Source organism: Anopheles gambiae, chromosome 3 (genome assembly GCF_943734735.2).
Source record: "Anopheles gambiae chromosome 3, idAnoGambNW_F1_1, whole genome shotgun sequence".
Taxonomy (NCBI): Eukaryota; Metazoa; Arthropoda; class Insecta; order Diptera; family Culicidae; genus Anopheles; species Anopheles gambiae.
This window is the reverse complement of record NC_064602.1, coordinates 357,996-378,126: the sequence shown is the minus strand read 5'-3', so window position 1 is coordinate 378,126 and position 20,131 is coordinate 357,996. Positions and strand designations below refer to the sequence as shown.

General features: G+C 42.3%; 1 protein-coding gene across 5 annotated transcripts in view; it reads right to left on the bottom strand.

The window, feature by feature from the left end:
• Nucleotides 1-205: 205 nt before the first annotated feature.
• Nucleotides 206-20,131, bottom strand: part of LOC1278206 (zwei Ig domain protein zig-8) — a 63,163-nt gene continuing 43,237 nt past the window's right edge. Inside the window, exons 1-10 of one of the 5 annotated variants that reach the window (XM_061653261.1) lie at nucleotides 14,780-16,207; nucleotides 13,557-13,779; nucleotides 11,201-11,597; nucleotides 6,821-6,978; nucleotides 5,625-5,702; nucleotides 5,042-5,174; nucleotides 4,829-4,948; nucleotides 4,536-4,641; nucleotides 4,223-4,320; nucleotides 206-2,103 (exon numbers count right to left, since the gene is read on the bottom strand). In XM_061653261.1, the coding sequence (XP_061509245.1) occupies nucleotides 1,826-2,103; nucleotides 4,223-4,320; nucleotides 4,536-4,641; nucleotides 4,829-4,948; nucleotides 5,042-5,174; nucleotides 5,625-5,702; nucleotides 6,821-6,978; nucleotides 11,201-11,270 (1,041 nt within the window). In that variant the 5' untranslated portion in view covers nucleotides 11,271-11,597; nucleotides 13,557-13,779; nucleotides 14,780-16,207 and the 3' untranslated portion in view covers nucleotides 206-1,825. Of the gene's footprint in view, nucleotides 2,104-4,222; nucleotides 4,321-4,535; nucleotides 4,642-4,828; nucleotides 4,949-5,041; nucleotides 5,175-5,624; nucleotides 5,703-6,820; nucleotides 6,979-7,341; nucleotides 7,361-11,200; nucleotides 11,598-13,556; nucleotides 13,780-14,779; nucleotides 16,208-20,131 lie in introns of those variants that run through there. The other 4 variants (XM_061653262.1, XM_061653259.1, XM_061653263.1 and 1 more) reach the window with 4 other exon arrangements.

The window sequence follows — 20,131 nt, the reverse complement described above, 5'->3', positions numbered from 1 at the left end:
AATTTGTGGCAATAAAAACGACTGAATGCGAAAAACAAAGTGAACCCAAAGCAGCACGACGACGATTGATATCGTAGGATATCAAGGGTGGTAGATAAGCCAGTCTCTTTCACCAAGTAGCGTACCTGCGATGTAGGATAGAAGCAAAAAAAAAAAAGAACGCAACAGAATCCGCCATAGTGGAAAGCATTTCTCTCGCGTTGGGTTTGTGGTTTCATGTTTGTCTGGTTTGAGATAATCTCAAGTTTATTTCTCAAATAAATAGCTTTAATGCTGCTATGCTGCCTCCTCCCCGAAAGAAAATATAAGGATGAGGTGATGGGTGAGGGGTCCTGTACCGAACTGCAGGTCTTAAAAATTCTTCTACTATTTGGATTTGGGTTCAGTAATGACAATCGAGGGTATGGAAAAAGAGAGTGGTTGGAAGGAAGAGTGCTAAATGCCTTTTCGTAAAGTCTGGTATCATTTCTAATGACGATTCAAATGTACACGCGTTAAGGGAGCTTTCCTCTTCTCACTCTTGACTCCACTTGGCTTTCAAACTCGGTATGGGTGTTGATGCACTTGCGCTTAAATACTTGTCACTCATGTTCTACCACTATAAGTGCAGACGGTTGGTTTGAAATAAAATATGTGTTTCGTATCGTTTTCTGTCAAACTGTTTTTGTTTCAAACACCACATACAGATTTCGCTCTGCTTGGCGCCTTGTTTGCTAGTACCTACACTTATCCCTCTTAGTACTATAATCGTTCTAAAGACGCCTCGTCCGACGCTTATTATGTTCTGGTTGTCAAAGATGAACTACAATCTAATGATCAAACGCTGCAATGATGATTACTAAACATGATTTCCGTACCTTTCCATTCCATCTAACGGTCTCATAAGTGTCAACGAAGATGAACAAATCGACGGATAATTCACCTCACAAAAAACGTTTTGCTGTTTTTGTCCATGTCATAAAATCAGCTCAAGTCGAGCTTTTCTCGTACTGCTGTAGAGTAAAAACTTCTTTGAAGCTTTTCAGCACTTGCCCAGCTCGTTTTATTTACCTTATTGCTTCCCACTATTTCAGTCACTCGTCCTACCCCTTTAAAACAATCAAACTCCAACGTCAAATCGGTTCGCTTTTGTTCTTCCGTCGGTTCGTTGCTACATTGGATCCGGTTGGATCTCGGTGATTGTGACGTGTTATAACTAGCTTTTGCACCGGAATTGCACCGGAACACCGTGGGAGTGACTCTTGCTCGTGCAAAATCCTTTGGGATTTTCTCTCCCTCTTTTTCTCTTTCTTCCTTTCTTTCTACGGTAAGACAAAAAGGGAGGAAGTGGAGTGGTATCCGGGTAGCGCATCACTTCATCTTACACTATTCGTTTTTATGCGTTCTTCTCTTGCATCTACGATTGGTGCACTTGGAATACTTTGCACTTGCAACAAAACGAGAATGTCGCCCTTTTTTCGGTTTTCTCGTTGCATTATGGAAAATGCGTCAAGAGTCCTTTGCTTCCTTTGCTTTGTATACTCCATTCGGTGTGACTGTGGTTTGGAATTGATTTCTGTAATCGGTGTCGTATTTCTCACTACTGGCTTTTAAACGTCGATCCATCTTCTTCTCCCTCATCATTACACCCGTACACACAAAACATCACTTTCATAACTGCGATGCTTTTGTAAAACATTGTACAAGTGCAAAGTGATAACTTTTAACCAGCGTTTGTGGTTTCAAGCTGTTCTACCTTCCACCCGAGAGTATCTTGTAGCACCTGTGTGTTAAAGTATTTGCAAAGTCCTGTCGTCTGCCACTGTGTTGGCCTGCCTCGCGAACATTACGAACAGCAGGAAGACGTTAATGTGCCGGTGGGACCGTTATCCGTTATCACCGTTCGCTGTGCCCCAGTCCGCTCGAGGGTGGTTGTGCTGGGTCGCCGGCTTGAACACTCCACCGCTCGACCGGGTGCTGTCAGGCAGGTGTTGAGATCGGTTCGATGCCAGCCGAACGTTAGCAGCACCAGCGCCAGCATCGTCATCAGCAGCTGCATACTCCGGTGTTGATCTTTGTCAGCGGTCGTAGCGCAGCCACGTTGCATCGCCGCAGGATGCTCTCCTAGAAGGAAGCAGAAAGCGGGAAGATAAAGCAAATCGAGATGGATGAGTGGCGAGCATCGAGAATAATCGAAAGCAAATTTTCGCTTGCGCAAACTGGAAAGATAAGACGCTTTTGTTGCAATGTCCCGCGGTAAGGCAATATCCTCCAGGAGCAAGCACAACCGTACCGTTAGTTGCTACACTACTGTCAACGAGCTTAAAAGGCATTCATCAATCAGTACGGGAATAAAGTGGTGGTGAGCTTTTTGTTGCGAAACAAATCGATGCAAATCCCCAACAAGCAGAAAGAATGTTTGAAATGTAATCAATCGCTGCAGCGGGATCAAAAGACGTTAAGTTTAGTTTTGATTAAAATGTAGATGTTTTCCTAGCTACTACTCAAGCTAAAGTAGATAGCTTTTCCATAGAAAATAATAAAAATCATCCTACCTTTAAATCCATTTCTCAACACCTATAATTGCATAACTTCAGGCGTACACTTCCGGAGAGCCCTGTTACATTTGTATAGTTCCACAGAAGCACATCTTATTATTGTAATGGTGTTGTTTTGCTGGCATATGCCATGGTGAAAATGCCCTCTCCTTAACGACGTTGTCGAGTATCGCGCTTCTTTCGCATTAATGTTGCATCTGTGTCCTGCTGCAGTGCAACGAACCGGTACCAATCTCTTGCCTTGCTCAATCCCAGCACGTGCATTAAGTGCAACCGGCAGGCACAGATTGCAGTTGTAAAGGATTTTTACCCTCCCGGCCGTTTTGTTGCTCCAAATCTCTGCAAAATCCCTCGGAAAAGTCATTCCTTGAAACGAAAATCATTTAGTGTTGTGAGTGCGTTGGTACTGCTATCTACTAGCAGCATTCTCACCCACAGCAAAACAACGACATTCTTTGCGCGTTAAAGAACGCCCGGCGTTACATAAATATGTTCTTACTTAAGCTGCTCAACTTTGCATTGACTCCATACACTGTTGCCTCGCTTTCGCACTCGTCACATTCATGTGCAGGATCGTACGGTACTGGGAGATAACAATTATGGATGTTTTTTATCTGCGTTTCGCAACTACTGCTTGTAGAAGCCAACTTGTAGGTTGCTGAATTTGCCTCGCTTCCTGGGTGTTCACCGCCCGAGCGCAAATTGCATGGGCATGGGGCTTCTTAACAGTATCATCATCATAATGAAGCCTGATGCTCGGGCGTACAGGACGACCTCACTCGACCATTTTTATTAGGCAAAAAAAACCAGCGAGAAATCCTTGCTCTGGCGCTCAAGTTCACCGTTCCACTTCGCTGTTGTTAACTACAAAAGATATTATCATCTTTTCAACGATGTGTGTCTCGGAGTGCTGCTTGTGAAGAAACAGCCGTGAACAAAACGCCATTATTTCACGGTCTGCGTCGAGTACGGGTGCAGAAAGCTGTGCATTTTGTAGCTCCCAAAAGATGGATCATCAAAATTATTCAGTTTCTAACAAAAAGGCATGAAAAACTGTACTGCTCATTGTCTGTTGAAAGCCATCAGCATTCCGTTTGTTTCTATTAATAATGTCAGGTTTCACGTTTGTTAAGAAATGTGAACCGTTAAAGATGATGTGGCATGGGCATGACATAATAAACCTAATTGGCAATTATTTTGCATCGCTTTAACACGTAGAATCTATTTTCGGTTTTTTTAACAAAATGATCTATTTTGGCACATAACACGGCATATGCTATGCAAATGCACAAATATAAACCAGTAAAGTCAATTTAACGCATTACAAGCCGCGACACATCGTGTACTGCAGTGATGTATGCGGCATTAAGCTTTTAATTCGACGAAACACAACATCACTCAATTAGCTTCGGCTGTCTGCTGACGAGCAGATAGAACTGGCATGAGCATCAATTTCAATCGACGAGTGTAACAGAGAAACACCAATGAGTAGCATTTCCATTCCAACGTGTTGGATTAATTTTCACCCTTAACTTTGCACAGTAAATAATATGCTCAATTGGGTGAAGTCAATTCAAGCTCCTTTTAGCGTGTGTAATGTTGTTAAACTTTTGGCAGTTGGGCCGCGCTCGGTAGGAATTGGGGAAAGCAAATATGAGCAACGGGAGCTTTTGATTGAAACTTACCGTTTATCACATGCACCATCACGCTCGTACCCTCTGCCGACGTCGGCAGACACGTGTAGTTGCCCGAGTCGGACAGTTTGGCATCGAGTATTTTCAACCTGTAAGCAGCAAAAACAAAAAAAGAGCAGACATGTCCGTCGTTTCAAAGGCGTTTCATCAGTGTGAGTTATTTTTGAACGGTATTTTCCGAACCATCCATCACAGCGTGGTGATTGATGGTGGGGAATAACAGATGCAATGCATGAAAACGTAATATTATTGAGGCCACCATCGAGAAGGCGGAGCAAGTGCCAGGTGGCGAGGACATACTTACCGTGACGTGAGGGCCTCGGTCCACTTCAGCTCAACTGATATTCGATGTGGATATGCTAATGAAGGGTCGTTGGGGTGTAGCTCTATGGGCTGCACGAGATTTGACCCTACGATGATAAAAAGGTCAGATCGAGAGAGACGGAGTGAAAAGAAGAATTGAAATTGAAATTAATTATCACGCATGATAGGGCGCGTGAAACGTTATTGCTTTCACTGTCCTTCGATAGAATGGAGAATGCAACATTGAGCAATAATTAGATCGCCATAGAACGTGACCTGCGTCCGCATACTTACCTCTGTACCAGTATATTGTCCCTAGATCATGTGGTCCCTGGCTAATTATGCACGTGAGCGTCACAACACTGCCCATCTTTACGTATAGGTCCGTTGGTCCGAGGATAATCGCTTTAGCCTCTGGTGGAGCGCGTGGAGAGAGAAAGGAAATAAAAAATCATTATTGAAGCTAATTGCATATTGAAAGCTCAAAAGTAATACTATGTTACTTACCTACAACGTTCAGTCGAAATGCCATTGACATCTTTGGTTCTGTGTTCACCTGACACTCGTATATGCCCGAGTCTCGCTGCTGGGCGAACTTTATTTGTAGTGTCCAATTTTCTGCCTTATCTGAGCGTATCACCTATGCCGAGGATTAAGGGGAACATTTCGTGGAGTTGATAAAAATACGTTACCAATCGGTTTTTTTTCTCGGAAAGCTTTTCCTATGGAATTTATACCGTGGACAAGGCTTTCAGAATGCTTTGTCCGTTACTTCATTGTGAGGATTTCTATATATTTGCTACGACATTGCTACGTTTTGGCCGATAATTTGGAACCTATTCTTAAAAAAAAAAGCTTGCCTACATTTAGTTGTTGGTTTTTGAGAAGTTACCCACAAGTTAGTATTTATTTCTCGCTAAATTATTACATTAAATACATTGTCTTCTAGACTGCTTCTGACAAAAAGCTTGTGTGTCAATTTGTGTAAAAGCGTAATAAGAAAATCATAAAATATTCCTTCATCAGCTCGTGCTCCCAGTCAAAACAACAAAAGAATAAGAACGAATCGATTGCACAACTCAAAATTCACCTGAAATCGTTCATCCGACGTGTAGACTGCGGTGCCCGCCGACAGGATGTGTAGATCTCGTTTCCGGATCCAGGAGACCTGTTGGTAGCAGCAAGCGGAAACGGTGTCGAAGGTTTCGGGTCGTTTTGTTATTTCAATGGTCGTTCGTTTGATTGTGTGAGGTCGTATTCCCAAAATGGAAAACCAAGAACAGAGTGGAGAAGAGAGAAATGAGAACAAATTGAAACAGAATTTAAAGCGAACACGAAACACGATCACACCAAACAAGTGAGTAGAACACCATCGAAAGACGATTGTCGAGGTCGGTCTGTCGGTCGGAACGTGTTATGGAGGGGCATGCTATCGAACCGTTCATTGAATTTTATTTACACAGAGAAGCACGAATAAAAGCAAGGCAAATGCAAATCAACGCACCGAAGGAGACCTTGTTGGTCGCGTTGTGTCACTGTCTTTTGCACGTTTTGAGGATTTCAGAAGTGTTCCACACCACACCCGAAAAGCGATACAATCTGAAAGCTTCCCCCGGGAGGTGCGTGAGTGTTTCCATGCTTTCGCGGCACCGAACACATCATCACACACCGTCCTGACAGATAAATACGTGCCACTGATGATTGATGTGTTTATAAGAGTTGATAAATTTCTCTCTTTTCCTCCGTGCTGCCACCAATTTGCTGTCTTTAGGGAGATATTGAGAAATGTTTGGTTTGGTTCAGGGAGATCGAAAGATAATTTTTCCAAGAATGTCGCGATGTAAATTCGTAGTCATAAATGACTTTGCGTAGCGAAGTTATGTGCTTGATGTACGTCATTAATTATCCGCCACAGTGGTGAAATGGTGGATGTGGAGAAGCGAGAAACGCTCATTTGCATTTGATTTGGAAAATCACTTTAAATTTACATGATGCACATAGTCCTTGTATATCATTTTGTTGAAATTGTGTGTGTATTTAGCCAGAAATTATGAAAATACATCTTGAACATGTGTGAATGGTGTAGTTGAAAGACACGTCAATTAGAATCGTTTTTATGATTGAGTCATTATCGTTATATTTCTATATACAAACAGCCTGCCGATGGCTGGAAAGTGAAATTACTTTCACAAAACGCCAATTCGACATGTGCTCTTCCACCGCAGAACATCAGCGACACCTTTCGAAGGCAACAAAGCAAGCAAGGCAAACAGCCGCCATACTCACCGATTTGTCACCCATTTGCTCGACCCGGCAGTTGATGAAAGCGGTCTGACCGACGCGGGTTGTAATGTTCCGAGGCACATCGAAGTCAAAGTAGGGATGGGGTGAGAATTTTTTGATGATTCTGTTTTCCTGCGGTGCTGGCAGATGATTAGCTACACCTGTGAGTGGGGAAGAGAGAAAATGAAGAGAAGAAAAACAGCATGGTGAAAACGAGCAGCAGAGCTAAAAAAGCAATCCTGTTGAATTCAATAGCACGCGTAAAAAAGGTAGACGAATTCCCCTCCCGAGAGTGTTTTCAAAGAGGAACTCGTTAGGATTTTGGAGGAGATGAGAAATTGGATTACAGGGGCGTGCAACTCTGTGTGTGTGTGTTTGCGTGTCACAATAACTTTTTCTGCGAATGACAAGTAGAATAGGCCGCTGCTACGAGCAATTTCAAAATTCACATTCTATTATACGGTGTTTTGAATACGCTTCCTGGATGTGATATGAACCGTACCTGTACGCAAAACAAAACAAACCTTATCATTCTATCTCGTCCTTTAGATGGGTTGAAAAATTGGTGTTTTGTAATTGACATCTCAACATGACACGCAGCTTGAGACAACACGTGCTGATTAAGGTGTGCCAGTGCCGTTAGAAGGCGTGGAATACTTCAAAGAAATTGGATTTAATAAACATGGAATTTGGGTAATGCGTCATTGACGAGTCGAGTAAGCCGGAAGTCATATACTTGTACTATTTTCAATTTATATTTTATCAGGAAAATGTATCCTATGTACGACATTTAAACGATACATAATACGATACAGCATCGATTTTCACGTGCTCATAGTAAATTTGCTTCTAACGAAGTGATTACGAAGTGCGTCCTTTTACAATCACATTAATCAAACTAGCGCCGCTCTCTGTGTTGTACTCTCTCGCACAAATATATTTGATCAAAACAAGCATAACGCCACAACCAAACTATGCTCAGGGCTCGCTGCAGGCTGGTTGCGTACTGGAAATTTAATTATCCTTGCCCCTGCCGTTACCGCCAACCCCTGGCATACTGCCAACGGTGCCACCATCGCCGGGGAGCTATCGATCTGGGGAGCAATTTATTTTATCATGTTTTGTGCCTAGCTACGGGTCCAAATTAGACCCTCTACCTCTAGTGCTTGTGTGATTTTGGGGTGCGGTGCGGTAAAAGTTTCTCATGCCTGAAAACTCCCCCCACCTTCCTTCTCAAATTTCCCCATATCCAAGGAGAAGAACGCTTTTAAAGCGATGGTAAGTGCCTAGAGCATCTCTCTCGACCAGATAAATGTCCACTGCAGCGGGATTAGGAGTGAATGCTTGATGGTTTGTGAAACTTTGCTCAACATAGGATAGGATGAGTAGAAGTAAGAATGTTCGTGTGTGTGTGTATGATGTGGTTGAACTTTGTCAAGAAGCTGTGTTGTTATTAGATGAACTCTGAAAAAGTCATTCAAACCGCTAATTAAACGTACTTCAAATGGGACAAAGTTCAAATATCACATATCCGTGATCAGCGAGCGAAGCATTGAAATTAGTTTGTTACCTAAAAGCACATTTATTTAGTTGAATTAAACTAAAGGAAAATGATTGTGTTCCGCAGAATCTGTAAGTTATGTTCGTGCAGTGAAATTTTATTTGCTTGTATTCGCTTGGTCATAAACCACTTAATAGGCAAACATGAAATGGAAGCGCACTGGCGCGCTAAAACCAGTTACTTTAGCGCTAGACGAGCTGAGGCTCATTTCCCGACATTCCCGTCTGCTTTTCATTGAGTGGAATTATGGGCACTTCTCCTATTTCTTTACATGATTGGGCAGTGTGTTTTATTGCATATGATTTTTTCTTCAGCCAATCGTCTGTGGCGTGTGTACAGGAAACAAGTTTCAATCTGATTAAATGTATGTTGGGTAATCATCGGAAACAGAATGAAGGAAACAATATTTTTAATCTACATTAACTTTGCTCTAACGAATCTCCAGTACCAAACGCGGAACACATCACATCATTGCCCTCGACATCGTTCATTATAATTTCACAACCACAGCGAGAGTTTTAATGAAACTTCTGTTTCGACTTAATCTCACGCTCGATTGACGATATCTAATTGATTGATGATTATGAAAAGTAAGTAATAATGGCACAAACCAGCCGCTAATATACATCTGAAACGATGACAGAGTAAACCACTGTTTCTGCAAGCATATAAGACAGCGCACAACAAGATTAGATTGATTGATACAATTAATTGATTAATTTTCCAAGCCATTGCGTCGCAGTCTCTCGGAAGATTTAGAACAAAAGCACCGACCATTGCTAATCATTGATAATGGTTTATTTCTATCTGTGAATGATGACGAAAAATGGCATTTAATGCTTCAAATTGTGTTTTTGACAACTATCTAGTCTTGTTCTAGTTATATGGTAAGATATTTGTTTCCTTTCTTGTCAATCTATAAGATCTATCGGATAAAAGGAAGCTGTATTCACAACCTTTTTTATAATTCATAGAACAAGTTACCCGTGCGGATGTCCTATTCAGAAACCATTATACCGCTTCATTAGATATTGCTGTAAGTGATTGCTTTTAGATGATTGGATGATCAAACTAGCCATGAAAAGCGTATCAAAGAGCATGTCTATGGAAGGATGGTTTCCCATTTCCCATTCTTGTCATTGAAATAACATCCCTTCAAATCACAAGAAAGAGTTTTTAGTAGGCAAATCAAACGAAACTAAAACGGTGGTAGCCTGTTTTTTTAATTTTGCTCTAATGTACTGGTAATTTTGTAGGCAATGTTTTTGTTACCTCGTCTACTCTAAAAACACGACGCTCTTCCTAGCATGTGTCACCAACATTATGAGCCACTGCGTGTGTTTATGGTTCAACAAAAAGTAAAACCCCCCAACCTCATTCGCAAGATCTTACTCTAATATGCAAAATCCTCGTCAGACGATGCTTGAGACGAGGCCCCATGTTAATGTCCCGTGACGGATGGTTCTCATGCAATAAATCCTGCTGCAGGATGTACCGGGTCGGTGAAAAACTCCCGTCCATTCACACAACCTTCCCATCCAAACGGCACACTGTCATTTAGCCGACCCCTCCGTGTTAAGGGCGTTGCAAGACAGCATGCGACGCAGCAGACGAAACCCATTACCACCCTACACACCAGCACCACCCGAGACGATGCAGCAACGGTGCTTTGCGCCACTAAGCTTGCCCGGCTCGGCTATGGATGGGCTTGAATGAAATGCACTCCTCAGTTGAAGGTGAAGGATGTACTTTTGAGCTTTGAGCCACTTGCTTCTTGGCATCTCATGGCAGCCCGGGCCGCGTTTAAGCCCCGGACTCTTTCGAGCGAGGAGCTAAAATAACACTTGAGCTGCTGAAGAGTACTCGCTACTGACATGATGGTAGCGGAAATTCCGTCAGCACAGTCGCTGGGACCGAGGATGAAATTTACGATGCAAAGTAAACACAGGGCAGGAGTTGGTTGATGCATTTGTTTATATTTATGTCTGTAGTATTTTGGCTGGTGAGGAATCTTTCTCTGAGCTTGAAATAAAACAAAGACGGAAAGAAAAATATGAAAAAATATGAGCTGTCGTCGTACATTCGGGATAGGAAATTTTTATGTTAGGCCTATGTTTTTTAGGTTTCATTTTGGTATTAAGCATGATGCACGCACGATATCGATAATATGAATTGAGAGAACTAACATTGCGGATATGACAATGCGTCAGCTGGTCGACACAGATTCATGGTTCAGAAGACGTAGAACTGCCGACAAAATCATCTTCAATAATGCTTGAGTTAATCGTGTAGACAACCGTGTACTCTATTAACAACCACCGTTAGAGATATATTGTGATAGGGTTACCACTTTAAGTTTGTTCATCATGAATGTAAGACAAAAACTTTCAAAGACTACATCTTTTCAAAGCTTTTCAAACTCCTTTGTTTTTCTCACATCAAATCATCAAATACCATTCAATTACATCTTATTGGGGCTTCGTTAACATTTATTCCGATTTGGTTGCGATATCATCTTTAATTTGAATAGGACAGCTTTAGGCAAAATCCAATCGAATCCCTATTTACGACGATTGTCGCCTGGCTAATGGATTTTAGATCCTATCGGCAGTCGATAATACACCGAACAGCTCTACCCTGCCAAATGCGGGTTTTGCTGATCACAGACCGAAAATGGGATGAATAATGACAATTGGGGGGATGGAAATAAATATTGGAATGCTTATGGTTTGGAAGCTATTGGCAATAAGGCAATCAGAAAGTTTTAGAAAGTCAATAACAATAGCTTTTGACGTTTGATCCGGAAGCTTTGTGACACTTACCCATTGCGTTGTGATGGTTGAAATGTAGATTTGCCAGTACGAATAATCCACCAACGATGATAACCTGCATTTTTATCTTCGATTGGGCACTGTACGGATATTCATTTTACTATTTCACACACACACAAACACACGCACATGTACACAAACATCTAGTGAAGCTCAGGCGCAGGAAATCACTAATACCACCTAACAGAGAAGATTACCACTCGATCGCTCGGTAGGCTTATGTGACCACTAATTTGAAATTATGTTAACAACTTCACACACGTTTCACTATTCATTGTAGCGTACGGCATTCCATCACCGAGTAGTGAGTCCAATATGCATCCAACCGTGTAGAAAGATCCGATGATGCAACATACCACAGTAACAGCTCTGCACATCCTCTGGAATTCTTGAAAAAAGACAGAAAAACACCACACATGCAGTGGTTAGATGGGAGTACAATTAGTGCGGAGGAAAGATGCGCTGGGATTATGATCGTTTGGTTAATGATTCATAGCACAATGCTACTGTGTTATAAATAATTTAAAATGAATGACACCTCGGCTCGACAGGTGAGTGTAAACATGTTGTTTTGCTGTTTGGGCACATCAAACCGGGTTCGACAGCTGGCAGCACGATGCAGAATTAATCATCCAGACCAGAACAAAAACATTCGTTTGAATAAATTATAAAGCAAGAGTTCCTCTCCTGCAACCTGGTGAGATGAAACATGCTCTCCGAATACAATGGCCTCGATTGTCAGAGAAAGAAAAAAAATAAACCAGAGAAATGAGAACAGTGTGAATCTCTGCATCACAACAAGCAATCAAAGAAACAAAACTTTCTACCGCACTGAATTAATCAGAGCATGCAAAAATAGGTAGCCTAAGATACAACCTTGTTTTGACTCTTGCCGTTCGTCTCGAAAACATGCTCGCCTTTCGTTTTGTTTGGAAAGATCTTTGCTTTCATTCCTCGTGGACTTGTGGGTCGTCGGTCGATGCGAAAGTTTGTGGAAAGGGATTATTGGTTGCTAGGATACACTTCTTGATCACTCAGCCATGCTTGGCTAAGTGTAGATCGTCGTTCATATAATTAGACAACTTTTGACCATTATCATAATGCACAGGAAAAGGGAAATAAAACGAACACAAACAAAACGGGCACAGTATCGCCAAGGGCAATATGTCGCTATTTTCAATGGCTTTGTTTTTGCGCCCAACTTTGCCCACGATGTGCAACCTTTGGCACTGCGACTTAGTAACACAACAGTCTAAACAAGCCTCGAACAGGCGAAACATTCAAAAAAATTCGAATAAACATTGGGAAAGCTGGCTCCAGGGCAAAGGGATCGGTTTTCTATTCTGTTTTTTATACATTATGGATTCCAAACAGACCGAATTTCTAAGCTGACCTTTGCGCCTGCTTTCTTTCCCTTCCATGAGACAGCACCATTCGCACCTTATGACGACACCAACGATATGCGCCCAGCTCTAAATTAGTACTTTTTATAGTAAACTTTCTCCAACACTGAAGCGGCAAGGCGTACGAACACATCACACACACACACACCCGACTTGCTCTGAGGTGTTTTGGGGGGAAAGGGTGTGTTGGATTGTGTTTTCTGGGCAAGAAACTTTCCAAAAACCGTTATCATTGCCAAAACAACACTGACACACATACAAAAACACAGGAGCAAACTCCCAGTGACGGTTGGAAAGCAATACTCCAAATAAGTTGTTGATTTTATCACTCCCGAATCAGCGCACGTGGGACTTGGCGCATTCGTTTGTCCTGCGGTGGTTCGCCGTTTCCTCCAAACTTTCGATTGTTGAAGTTCCGCTTTTTTATTGGTAGATGGCAAAGATTTAAAACTGTGATTAACGAAGGAAAACCTTCGCAATCTGCCCCTTTTAGTTTGGGGCGAGAAGTTTACTTCTGGTGGGAAGGGATATCTGTTTCTTTCCCTTGTGCTTCCAATCAGTGCCAGATTAAAACACCACCAATGAATTGATAAATTAATGCCATCGATTCTGCGGAATAGGACTGAAATGAGAGTTAATCTTTAAGCTCTGAGGCGCTAATCTTCGCATCAACTTTGATCACAGCTGCAGCTTAAGAGATGACGGCAGTTATTAATTTCCCATTTTGACAGTGTTTTCAATGAATGCTTGCTGATGGTGTTTAAATAAAGCACGAATAAAAAGCATGAACTCTTTGATGCAAATGATTTTGCGCAAGACACATGTACTGAAAAAAAAAATTGTATTTTTCGAGCCCACTTCACTTACGATGAATTAAAGATTAGCACATGCAAGCGGAATGATTAAACAACACTCTCACGTGGAGCAGGCAACAACTGTCATACCTGGCGCGGTAATTCGAGAACCGGGACCGAATCCTCGACCAGCCGTGCGGTCGTAACGACTACGCTGCTGTGCGTCGGGTTTCCACTAGTACATGGTTTTAGTCGTCCGCATTTGCATATGACTGCAACGTACTGGGCCGGTTTGATGCTTTTTGGGCGTCTGTTTCGCCGGGTTTTTTGCACTACCCTCTAGCCAGCATCAGCGTAGTGTCGACGGCGCCTGCTGGGTAGACATGGCACATTTTATTCGTGCTGTCGGATGGGTAAGACAGACAGGCAGCTGGTGCTCACACAATATCCGTAATTCGAGCGGGAAAGAGCTACCATACACACAGCAAGAGAAAAAGGCAGTATAATCCATTCATGGAAAACGCACCGAGAAAGTGTATCCGAACACAAACAGATGTGAAGCTCGTTTAAGTGGTATGTGATAGACATGTGGATGGGCAGTGTTGTGCTTAAGGCATCGATCGAACATATCGGTTACGCGCAGAGGGATCTGATTTCTTTAAAGTGATTTAATGTTTAATCTTATATTGAATCTTTAATAGAGAAATAGAAACAATCAAGAGAAACGACAAACATTAAAGGAGTTGTTTGTTCAATGTAAAAAGCCAGTTGTTTCAGCATACTATACCATAAACAAGCATGCAGTGGATTATCCCAAAATATTACAAACCATATACGGTTACGGTTTATCGTTCGATAATTTATGCTAATTTGATTCCTCATAATTTCCATAGCTTCATTCGCCTTGTTGAAAATCATTTGTATCCAATCATAACGCCCACGAGTGGCACCTTTATCTGTCGCATAGGACACGCCTGCCGCTGCTGTTGCTGCAAACGAATAGTAGTTCAAACAGGCTCACACACACACACTCACTGACAAACATACACATCTACACGCTCCACCTTGGAATTGTCCTTCGGCTGGGAAGAAACATCAATAGAAACTCTTATAGAGTACGTGCCCGCATTAACATAACATAATCAATTTGCTCTTTCAGCGAACTTGTAGTTTCCGTTATCCCACCGAATGTTTCGGATGGATGCTTACAGGGACGGGAGGGAAAATTTCATCGAAAATATGCTAATCGAAAAGAAATAAAAGTTGCACATCAATAACAAATAACGCTGTTAGACTTTAGTGTCCTACTTAGTGGATTTGACGGAAATTGGTTTTAAAATGGTTTTATGGGATTGTTAGTTAGCGCTACTTACTTGCAATGTGTTATCCAATATGTTTTCCGTCTTTGAAACTTTGTTTTAGCACTGAAAATCTTGCATGATTTTTATCAGTTGTAAAATACAACACGGAGTCGAGAAATTACTAGTGCAAACGTAACGCATTCTGTACAGATAGATTGTCAAATGCGGACGATTCAAAATTTATCATTCATATATCAATCCTGTTGTTCAATGCGATTGTAAAACTTCAACACAATATGATCACTTGGTACAATTATCAACTTTTCACATAAGCACAACACTGGAGTACGCTTTTATGTATTTATAAGAATAGGTGTGAATTTATAGCTTTTTTCATGAAGTAAATGAATTGACCTGATCTCACCTCACCAACACTGTTATTCATAGGTAAAACAATCCGCGTAATATATTCCACGAACTGCTTTACAACACTGCCTCAATTGTTGTTGTTTATTCCATCGATAATTTCATGCAGCTCATCAGCAATCCGCGACTAGACGCTGCTGATAATTGATGAACTAGCAACCTTAATGTATTCCCTTAAACCTTTTTACCACAGATATCGAACTGATGTTTGATCCACTTTAACAACGATTTGACAAGACAGTAATCCAACATCAATGCCAGCACCACCGTTTCCGGTAAACAACCTTCGCGCCGAGCACAATCGTTAAGCCGGACCCGTAGCAGCTCGCCACTTTCACCTTCCAGCGCTTTAAGCCAAACCGAAAAAAAACAACCGCTCGTTACTGTGCCGCTTGCTTGAAGGAATACGCTGCGTACGGAGACCGATTTTGCAAACATCGACAGAAACCGCTCGATTCGCACTGACGGTACTCTGCGCTAGGATCAAATCGTTTAGGTACCGATTCCTACTACACTGGGTGCTCAATAGGCACTCACGGTAGGTCCCGCGCATTTTCCACGACCACGGTGAGTGTCGGTGTTGTACTAAAAGTGTGTGAGTGCGTACCTTTAAAAATCAGCTGACAGTTTCGTGATGGTGGTAGCTGGGGCTTCACGCATAAACACTCACGAGAGACACGAGGCAGTGTTTTGTGGAATAGTTGTACTAAACATGAATGAGTGAGCGTCAGCTGACGATGATGGTTTGTTAGCAAAAGTGCTGCTGTAGCACGTGCTGTGTAGCGAGTGAAGCTTTCAGGAATAGACATGTAATGGGGCTTGATGGATGTTGATTAAAAGAACTCGCTGTTTGTTACGTTTTCTTCCTTTTTTCGTAAAGGCAAAGGTATATATTTTTATGAAACAACATTAGTTCAATGTACCTGGCGTCTCCATCTTGGTTTCCGTTGATTTTGAAAATTATTATTCCCAGCACTCGTTCTCGTTCTTACTGTAAATTCTTTTTTGTTCTTTCCGTTTTTAGGAAAGAACCATTTACCTTTTTTTTGCTATTCATGCTCTATGAAAGAAAAGATCATAGGAGCATTCAAATCAAAATATTCATACCATGACACAATTCAACGAATTTCAAATGCAGCATCGGATTTTTTAATCAGATAGAAGATTATGAATAAACCGCCACGGCATGGAAATTATTATCCTTATTCTCTTTTTTGTTGTTCCCCATAGCAGAGGTTATGGGTATATTTAAAAAAACACTGAATGACTGTATTTGGAAAGCATAATTAAACAGAAACATTTCTAAAATATCAGTATGTGTTAATAAGACGTATTATTTAAATATATATTTGTGATAAGAATTGAAAATAAAGGAAAATTTCATGCAACAGCGAATCAATTATCGTGCAAGTATGCACAACTGCACCAAACACAACCACAGAGATGTGCTCGAAGGAAGTTTCCGGCACTTCTGGCGTTGGTCTCCATCCGCAGGCTTTTCCGTGTTGGCCAATTTCATAAAATTGCTTGGGCGAAACCACATCGTCATCTCCCCCGGGGCGTGTAACGGAAGAAAAGAAATGAGGCGAGAGAGAGAGAGAGAGAGAGAGAGAGAGAAAGAGGAAGAAAGAGAGAGAGAGAGAGAGAGAGAGAGAGAGAGAGATAAAGGAAACCATTCCCATCCTGAGATCGACACTTACAATTCATAACGATGGTCAACAAACACTTCGGCAGTAAGCAGCAAAATATGGGCCAAACAGCGTCACACGTTCCGTGAATACCGTAGCGCCGCACAGACGTGGTCGTCGAAATAAATCACTGTTTGACGGTTTCCGCCTCACTGGGCAATATTTCGCATTTCATTTCGACAGCGCTCGGGCAGCAATGGTGAATCGTATTGTTCTCGTTTTGCGTTGTGTCTGCGGTGTGATTTTCGGGAGGGTTTACAACCGCACAGGAAAATCATCACCAAAACAGTGAGACGAAGAAGAAGAAGTAGAACAAGGAAGCCGAAAAAAGCCCAAATGTGTAATCCCCTTTTTTTCGGAAGCACATGCTAGTGGCGACACAGCAGTAGCAGCATCGATATTCTAGAAGGGACGTTTCGCTCGACTGAAGTCAAGCGTTCAAGCTGACAACGGTAAACGCGGAACAACAGGGGCAGATCTGCCGAAACCGGAAACCGAAGACGATGGCAGCCGCTACTGGAAAGGCGACAGATGGACAGTTACTGTGCTGGCTATCGAAAGCGCACGTCATGTCCGCAGTCACCAGTGGCCTAGTTTTGGTGTAGGAGAGTGGGGGAAGGGGATCCCGCATACACGCTCGGAAAGCCTACCAGATCGCACTCGAAACTGCTGACGTGGGCTAAACATGAACCGGTAGCTACTCCGCCAGACCCTCCGAACGCGATCCCCCTTAACGAAGGGGAAGCCAATTTTTATGCCACCAGCACCGTAATGTACTCCCGGCCAATGTCCAATTGGATTAGTCGGCGTCAGTTCTGGCTGATGTCCGAAGCTGGTGGCAGAATTGGGAAACTCGGTACTCACGCGGGTGCCCTCAACAAGTTCTGACTTTACGTTCGGCGTTCGTGGAACGATGCATCGTCCCATCCCGTCTCACAGTCTCTGATTAGTATCGGTCGATCACATTGCCCATGTGCTCGCTGAACTTTCCCGTTTCGCTGTCGCTCGACTTTCGCTAAGCCAGCGAATAAAGTTTTCCCCCGATTGAGGGAGGGTGGCTTTGATACGGACGTAGAGCTGTGCCAATGCTCCAATTACCCTTAGGAAGCGAGGGACACCGGTTCAATTGACTGAGAGATTGTTGTTTAGTCCCGCAACCAAGCGGCGATGTTTGGACAGACGAGACCTAGGTCCGGACGCGTAATTCTGTGATTGTAGTTTGGCCTTCATAATGTCACACTCCCGGACATCTAGTGTGCAGGGTAGTGCCAAGTCGGACACCTTTTCGCGAGCAGTTCAAAGTATCCAGATGGACGGATGCGTTATTTACAATTCTGTACTGAGGGATAACTTTGAGCACTTCAATTTGTCATTCAGGCTACCTATATTTAGATGCTATGAGTGCATGAACTGTATCGAGAGACACTCAAATGTATGCTATGTACATTGCGTGATGGCATCTGTTAATAACTTTAATAAATGGCTTCTGAAGCAATGAACTACATCGATTATGAAGAATAAATAAATGAATAAATGAAGAATTCTCTCAAAAAGTACGACATTATTCTTACCACGAAATTTTCATCCACAAACGGCACTTATTAAGAAGCATCAACGTCAACAAAAGAGATAAAACCATCTTTATCTGAATCACTTTACTCACCTACAAAAATATTTTCTCAGCGAAGGTTGTTCATCAGAAGCAAACAATCAGCCAGACAAGAGGTTCAGCTAAGAGACAATCAACCAATTCAACAGAAACACTCGAATGTTTGATTTCATTGAGAAATCTTTCTTCTCTAGCAATAGCAATGCAACCCTTGATAGCCTTTATTTCCGCGAATGCAAATGCTTTCTCGACGTGGCTAGTGTTGCTTTTGTGCCCAACTAATGCTAATGTTCACACTTTTCTTTTGCTTACCGGAAACATTATCCCTAAAACCAAAGAAGAAACTTTACAGACAACCACAACCGTCACACGACACGTTTGCATTTGCGCCTACAAATGTCGTTCCGCGAGCAGCACATAAATAATAAATAAAAAATGAAGGTACGCGGCGAAAAGTCACCGAGGAGCGCACAAACGTCGGTGGCAGATTTTCATAAAGCAAGTCCTACGGATGAAATATGCCACACGTTCGCTCTGCCATTTTCCCTTTTTTTTGCTGTCCTTTCTGCCATTTTGCTCGTACCTTTCGGCTTCCATTCAAATCTCAACAGGCCCAAAACCAGCCACTGTTACTGTTATTTCGGTGTTTCGCAGTGACACCGGTAACCGTTTGATTGCGTCACCATGATCATAGGGAAGAGAGGTCGGTTTGTCGCGGTGCCTGGGTAAGAGGCGAAAGAAAACGAAACCCAGTCCTGGGACCGCATGCGAGCAGGGAAATGATTCCCGGCTCACATAAATGGTGGTTTTATGCCATCGAGAGACCGCGGTACGCGTTTGGGTACGCTTAATTAAATGTGTTAGAAATGGCAAGCAAGAATATATGTTAGTGCGGTGTCGTACCGGGGGAGAGAAGGACCCGGCCACTTTTATAAGGCGAAATGTGTTTTTGTGCACGAGTGTTTTTTCAAGCGCTCAACAACCAAAAATCACGGACTATTTCCTCCGATTCGGGGGTCTCGAGTGGGATAGAGAAAAATTAAATGGCCCGGTTCACTTCACGTTCACGGCGTTCGGTACTGGATAGCTGGCGGAAAAAATGTCAATGAATCTGTCGAGTGGGGTACACAAAGTGCAAGCTTTCGTGAAAATTAATTTGATGCTCGGGACAACATTTTTATGACACAGTGGGACGGTAGTGTGCACGGTTCAGAGCGAGGCAATGGCAAATGGACCAGTACCGGCGAAAGATATGTTTAGAGTTATTGCATATTCTATGCTTGTTTTAATTTATGACGGTATGGTTGAGGTTTTGGGCTGCCGGCGCTCGTAATAAAAATGGGAAATAATGCATGGGGAAAGGGAAGGGCTAGGTTTATGAACCTGTTAGACGTTACTTTCTGCGCGGTAAGGTTGATCTACAGTCATCACTTTAATTTGACAATGCTTTCATGATGATTAATTATGTCCATTCATACAACTTTTTTTTAAAGTATCTCTCGGCTCTTCTTCCATGCCTTTTCCGTATCTCATATGTTTCTAATTGAAACAAATCTGATTCATCTAAATTACCAATAAATACATATAAGAACAAAAAATGACCACTTATCTCGCCGGAATTGATTTTAGTCTAGCAAAGCTAATTAAGCTGGTCGTTTTGCTGAGGAAAATATAAACTTACACACACATGCACATACACGA